This window comes from Perca fluviatilis, chromosome 20 (genome assembly GCF_010015445.1).
Source record: "Perca fluviatilis chromosome 20, GENO_Pfluv_1.0, whole genome shotgun sequence".
NCBI lineage: Eukaryota > Metazoa > Chordata > Actinopteri > Perciformes > Percidae > Perca > Perca fluviatilis.
Genome location: NC_053131.1, coordinates 35702888 through 35710387, shown reverse-complemented (window position 1 = coordinate 35710387; position 7500 = coordinate 35702888). Strand labels below are relative to the sequence as shown.

Here is a 7500-nt window from a genome sequence, read left to right as displayed (position 1 = left end):
TGTTAATAATCAGGACTTTTAGCGTGTATAGAGCAGCATATCTCCACATGTAAATGGGTGAATTAAGGGTTTATTTCAACCAAACCAGAGTGGTGATTGTTGGAACAGTGGAAAGATGAACCAAGACGGCTTTTGGTAGTTTTATTTAGTTTCTGTCGACTTTGAATGAAGTGTGTTTTACGATGATAAAAGTCCTGATTATTTACATGGAGTCTGGTGGAGTTTGGTGATGGTGATTTCGGGGCTGTTTCATGTTAAACTAAAAGGATCTTACTCTTTAACAGAAATGTCTATCTCTGTAGGGATCCATCCCATAATGTTGTCAGACACTTAGAATAATAATGTGAGTCTGTCAGCAGCAACAACAGAACTTTTAGTGACTCTAACTGCTGCTGAACATTAGTCCTGTAGGGTTACATTACAGCTCGGTTCTGGTTTAATACTGGACCAGTTAAGGCCCCATTTCAATGCTTTTTAAGGGTGCCTGGTTCAGGTGTTTGGGTGTGTTCAGGTGTTTGGGTGTGTTCAGGTGTGTTCAGGTGTTTGGGTGTGTTCAGGTACTCACCACAGCGTTGGAGACTTGCAGCATCTCCTCGAACAGCGAGTCTTCCTGTTTGTGTCGTCCGCTCGTGTCCACGATGATGATCTCAAAGTTCTCCCCTTTGAACTTCTCCACTCCCTCTGCAGCGATCACCACCGGATCCATCTCTGTGTAACTACACACACACACACACACACACACACACACACACACACACACACACACACACACACACACACACACACACACACACACACACACACACACACACACACACACACACACACACACTTTTAATTATTTTCGGTTCTGTCCACATTGAATGACGAGCGCTTTAATATTAGATTTATTTTTTTACACTTCTGATGCTTTCAGGTCTTTTTGGGTTTAGTTTTTAACTATTACTCCTGGTGTATTCTTAGGGACACACGGGGAGAGAGAGAGAGTGTGTGTGTGTGTGTGTGTGTGTTCTGTGTGTGTGTGTCTGTGTGTGTGTGTGTGTGTGTGTGTGTGTGTGTGTGTGTGTGTCTGTATGTCTGTGTCTGTGTCTGTATGTCTGTGTGTGTGTGTGTCTGTGTGAGTGTCTGTGTGTGTCTGTGTGTCTGTGTGGGGAGTGTGTGTGTGTGTGTCACTGTCTGTCTGTCTGTCTGGTCTGTGTGTCTGTCTGTGTGTGTGTGTGTGTGTGTGTGTGTGTGTCTGTGTGTGTGTATGCTGTGTGTGTGTGTCTGTGTGTGTATTGTGTGTGTCACCCGAAGTAGTGGTATGTATCTGTGTGTGTGTGTGTCTGTGTGTGTGTGTGTGTGTGTGTGTGTCTGTGTCTGTGTGAGTGTGTGTGTGTGTGTCTGTCTGTCTGTCTGTCTGTCTGTGTGTCTGTCTAATAATGCATGTAATAATGTCATGTGTCATGTGCATCTGTCATGCATATCCATGTGTGTAATAATAATGTCCTAATAATAATAATAATATCTATGTGTAATAATATGTGTGTGTGTGTGTGTGTGTGTGTGTGTGTCCTAATATTAATCCTAATGAATGTGTGTGTAATGTGTCTGTGTGTGTGTGTGTCTATTAATAATGTGTGTCTTAATTAATGTGATATTATTATGTGTGTGTGTGTGTGTGTGTGTGTGTGTGTGTGAAAAGTATTATTATTGTGTGTGTGTTCTTCGACGTTGGACTTGATGTTGAGCTTTCTTGGTTAAAATGGCAAGGTCTCGTTGAGTGCTGGGGATGGTGTTGTTGGGTTGTTGAGGGGCAGCTCAAAGTCAATGCATTCGGCTTTGTTCAGCAGTTCGGCCAGGTCAAGGGTTGGCCAGGTGGGAGGATGGATGGTAGGATGGGGATGGGGCCGGCGCCCGCGCGCATCAGGGACAGGATCCGGGATCCATCCTCGATCATTTCGGACAAAACACAGGAGGTTTTCATCTGTTAGACATTTACTCACACACTGTTAAAATCGTGCAAGGTGGCTGCAAATCTCCATAACCGGTGTGTGGGTAAGCCACCCGTAGTGTGTGGTGTGTTTCACCTATGTGCGTAAGCCACCCATGTGCGGTTAACGGGCGTGTGGTACAATCTGTGTGTGTGTGTGTTACCCATGGGTTACCGTGTGTGTGTTAACTTGTGTGTGTAATGGTAAGGGGGGATAAAGGGGAGCAACGGGCATTGTAGGTAAGTTGTGGGTACATGGTTAGTGTGTGTGTGGAGGGATGAAATGGTGTGTGGTAGTGGTGGTATGTATGTGTGTGACCCACGTGTGTGTGGTTAACTATGGGTTAACTGTGTGTGTGGTGGTGTTAAGTGTTTGTGTGGGGTTAAGTTTGTGTGAGTGGAACGGGACTGTGAAGTGGGGAACGTGTGTGTGGGTGTTACCCTGTTGTGTGGTGTTACCTGTGGTGTGTGTACCTGTGTTACCGTGTGTGTGACCTGTGTGTGTCATGTGTGTCTGTGTGTGTGTGTTACCTGTGTGTGTGTTACCCTTGTGTGTGTGGAACCTGTGTGTGTGTGCCCTGTGTGTGTACCCGTGTGTGTTACATTGTGTGTGTGTTAACCTGTGTGTACCGGTGGTGTTAACTGTGTGTGTGTGTTACCCGTGTGTGTGTGTGGTGTTACGTGTGTGTTACTGTGTTGTCGTGTGTGTGTGTGTGTGTTATGTGTGTGTGTGTGTGTGTGTGTGTGTTTACCTGTGTTGTGTGTGTGTGTGTGTGTGTGTTGTGTGTGTGTGTTACCTTGTGTGTGTGTGTGTTACCTGTGTGTGTGTGTGTGTGTGTGTGTGTGTGTGTGTTACCTGTGTGTGTGTGTGTTACCTGTGTGTGTGTGTTACCCGGTGTTAATCTGTGTGTGTGTGTGTTACCTGTGTGTGTGTGTGTGTGTGTGTGGTGTGTGTGTTGTGTGTTACGTGTGGTGTTTGTGTGTGTGTGTGTGTTACCTGTGTGTGTGTGTGTGTGTGTGTGTGTGTTACCTGTGTGTGTGTACTTGTTGCCTGCTCCTCTCTCCAGCAGCAGGGTCAGCCTCTCTCTCTCCTGCAGCAGCGCCTCCTTCAGGCTGCTCTCTCGGTGGCCTCGGGGGTTCAGAGCCTCGATCAGCTGATCCACCTCCTCCACCGAGGCGTAGAAAGACCATTGGTTGGGACGTTTGACTGGCGGCCCACAGGTGTGCAGGGGGGCGGGGCTTGAGCCAGCACTATCCAGGAGGAAGCTTTCATTAGAAATCTACCTGAATCCTCATATCGGAGGAGACGTTTCTGCCCAGACTCAGCTGTGATAACTACACCATAACAACCCAACCAACCTCCCCTCGGTGGGACCACACCATAACTACACCATAACAACCCAACCAACCTCCCCTCGGTGGGACCACACCATAACTACACCATAACAACCCAACCAACCTCCCCTCGGTGTCACCACACCATAACTACACCATAACAACCCAACCAACCTCCCCTCGGTGGGACCACACCATAACTACACCATAACAACCCAACCAACCTCCCCTCGGTGGGACCACACCATAACTACACCATAACAACCCAACCAACCTCCCCTCGGTGGGACCACACCATAACTACACCATAACAACCCAACCAACCTCCCCTCGGTGTCACCACACCATAACTACACCATAACAACCCAACCAACCTCCCCTCGGTGTCACCACACCATAACTACACCATAACAACCCAACCAACCTCCCCTCGGTGGGACCACACCATAACAACCCAACCAACCTCCCCTCGGTGGGACCACACCATAACTACACCATAACAAGCCCCCCTCCTCTCGGTGTGACCACACCATAACTACACCATAACAAGCCCCCCTCCGCTCGGTGTGACCACACCATAACTAAACCATAACAAGCCCCCCTCCTCTCGGTGTGACCACACCATAACTACACCATAATAAGCCCCCCTCCCCTCGGTGTGAACACACCATAACTACACCATAACAAGCCCCCCTCCTCTCGGTGTGACCACACCATAACTACACCATAACAAGCCCCCCTCCTCTCGGTGTGACCACACCATAACTACACCATAACAAGCCCCCCTCCCTCGGTGTGACCACACCATAACTACACCATAACAAGCCCCCCTCCCCTCGGTGTGACCACACCATAACTACACCATAACAAGCCCCCTCCCTCGGTGTGACCACACCATAACTACACCATAACAAGCCCCTCCCTCGGTGTGACCACACCATAACTACACCATAACAAGCCACCCTCCCTCGTGTGACCACACCATAAACACACAACCACACAGCCCCCCCTCGGTGTCACCAACCATAACTACACCATAACAAGCCCCCTCCGCTCGGGTGTGACCACACCATAACTAAACCATAACAAGCCCCCTCCTTCGGTGTGACCACACCATAACTAAACCATAACAAGCCCCCCTCCTCTCGGTGTGACCACACCATAACTACACCATAACAAGCCCCCCTCTCCTCTCGCTGTGACCACACCATAACTACACCCTAACAAGCCCCCCTCCCCTCGGTGTGACCACACCATAACTACACCATAACAAGCCCCCCTCCCCTCGGTGTGACCACACCATAACTACACCATAACAAGCCCCCCTCCCCTCGGTGTGACCACACCATAACTACACCATAACAAGCCACCCTCCCCTCGGTGTGACCACACCATAACTACACCACAATAAGCCCCCCTCCCCTCGGTGTCACCACACCATAACTACACCACAATAAGCCCCCTCCCTCGGTGTGACCGACACCATAACTTACACCACAACAAGCCACCCTCCCCTCGGTGTGACCACACCATAACTACACCACAATAAGCCCCCCTCCCCTCGGTGTGACCACACCATAACTACACCATAACAAGCCACCCCTCCCTCCGGTGTGACCACACCATAACTACACCACAATAAGCCCCCCTCTCCTCGGTGTCACCACACCATAACTACACCATAATAAGCCCCCTCCGTCGGTGTGACCACACCATAACAAGCCACCCTCCCCGTCGGTGACCACACCATAACTACACCATAACAAGCCCCTCCCTCGGTGTGAACACACCATAACTACACCATAACTACACCACAATAAGCCCCCCTCCCCTCGGTGTGACCACACCATAACTACACCATAACAAGCCCCCCTCCTCTCGGTGTCACCACACCATAACTACACCATAACAAGCCCCCCTCCTCTCGGTGTCACCACACCATAACTACACCATAACAAGCCCCCCCTCCCCTCGGTGTGACCACACCATAACTACACCATAACAAGCCTACCTCCCCTCGGCCGGCTCCTCCTTGCCGTCCTCCTCCTCCGTCTTGGCGCTGCCGTCTGGCGCAGGTTTTGGGCGCGGCAGCAGCATGTCCTCCGTCAGGCCGAAGCAGTCGTCCTCTACCAGCAGCGCCGAGGCCGAGGGCAGCAGCCAGTACCGCCGGTACAGCCGGTCTCGCCCCAGCGGCTGCAGGCAGGTGCACGCCGCCGCCTTCTGGATCCTCTCCTGCAGCTCGGTGACCTGCGGGCGCAACGCTCACATCACTGACGCTCAGCCAACCACTGCTCTAGGACCAGGGCCTCAGGGGTCACACCCATCTTAACCAATACTTTTCGGCAAAGTTCGGTGTCCATGCAGGCAGCTCTGTGTAGCTGAGACGCTGCACCCAGCCATACGATGCACACTGCACACATCATCTGGGTGATATGGATGGAAGAGGATTGCAGAAGTGACTCTGATCTGTGTGTTTGGTGATTATTTATAAAGAAATGGCAGAGCAGATTCAGTGTGGCAGGGTTTACGTTTTAAGGATGTAAACTGAGAGTAAAAGCAGTATCGGCTCCAAATATCGGCTCAAGAAAACCGGCAGCTCGTATCGGTCATCGGCTGAGGCTGATCAATAAATCGGTATCAGCATGAAAACATCCATCTGGGCCGATCCCTAATAGAGTGTGGTCTAGACCAGTGTTTCTCAAATGGGGGTACGTGTCCCCCTAGGGGTACTTTGGAGGACTGCAGGGGGTACGTGTCCCCCTAGAGGTCCTCTGGAGGACTGCAGGGGACACGTGTCCCCCTAGAGGTCCTCTGGAGGACTGCAGGGGGTACGTGTCCCCCTAGGGGTACTCTGGAGGACTGCAGGGGGTACGTGTCCCCCTAGGGGTCCTCTGGAGGACTGCAGGGGACACGTGTCCCCCTAGGGGTCCTCTGGAGGACTGCAGGGGACACGTGTCCCCCTAGAGGTCCTCTGGAGGACTGCAGGGGGTACGTGTCCCCCTAGGGGTCCTCTGGAGGACTGCAGGGGGTACGTGTCCCCCTAGAGGTCCTCTGGAGGACTGCAGGGGGTACGTGTCCCCCTAGGGGTCCTCTGGAGGACTGCAGGGGGTACGTGTCCCCCTAGAGGTCCTCTGGAGGACTGCAGGGGGTACGTGACATTTTTGCTAAATGTTTTTCAGTTACAAGGCTGTAGTTACTTCTACGGTCATTTTCTTCGCTCTTTTCGTTTTTTGTTCCTGTTTTTGAAGATTTTGTGTCACTTGTTTTGACCTCTTCTTCCCTTTCTCCCTTTTTTCTTCGAAGTTTTTGTCTCTTTTTTTTCAAAGTTTGTCGCTTATTTGAATTTTTGTCACTTTTGTCGCCCTAGTGTTGCCTTCCTTCTTTTTTGCTGTTTTTTTTGTCAAAGTTTGTATGACTATTATCGATCTATTCTTACCCTGATTCTGTCTTTTAGTAAATCTATCGCTGACATCGTTGTTCCTCTTTATATATACACTTATTTTTTTCTACCAAAAACCATTGGCGCTGGTTAGGGGGTACATGGCTTAAAAACTGTTCAGAGGGACCATTACTGAAGCTTGAGAACCAGCGGCCTAGGCTACGGTTCCACGTGGCGGCTATTTACATAAACGGACATTTCAACCTCTCCGTTTTCAGAAAAGGGTTCGTGTACCCGTGTACCGTATTTTCCGGACTATAAGTCGCATTTATTTAGAATTTTTTTTTCTTCTTCTTCTTCTCATCAGCACCCAGAACACCAGGCTGAAGACGGTAGCTGTCCGGTATGTTACCGTAACACATTAACAGTTATTGAACTAGACAACAGCACCCAGAGCACCAGCTACCAGGGCGTGGAGCGTGATGGATTAAAAGGCGTGGAGACGTAGCTGCACCGTTGACCAGCCCCTCCCGACTCCTTCCTCCAGCTCTGGCCGTCTCGCTCTCAGCCCGCCATTAGCCGATTAGCCGATTAGCTTTCTCTGATTTCTTCACTGCAGTAAGAGTCACCTGTTCTCCAGACTCCCTCACAATCAGTTCTCCCTCATTTCAAACTTTCTTTCTGCTGCTCCTTTACCGTTTTCGGCTGATTTTACTACCTGCAGTTTATCTCTTTTCTTTCTCAGTTGTCTTTAGCAGCAGCGTTCTAGTCGTCACAAGCCTAGAGCGCCCTCTCACGGCTGTACACGGTACTA

At 50.4% G+C, this 7500-nt stretch overlaps 1 protein-coding gene across 1 annotated transcript in view; it reads right to left on the bottom strand.

Moving 5' to 3' along the window:
• The window catches only part of LOC120548970 (bromodomain adjacent to zinc finger domain protein 1A-like), a 39027-nt gene that overhangs the window by 8183 nt on the left and 23344 nt on the right, over window positions 1–7500 (bottom strand). The window contains 3 exon segments of the mRNA XM_039785472.1: window positions 566–780; window positions 3003–3223; window positions 5319–5554. Coding sequence (XP_039641406.1) covers window positions 566–780; window positions 3003–3223; window positions 5319–5554 — 672 coding nt within the window.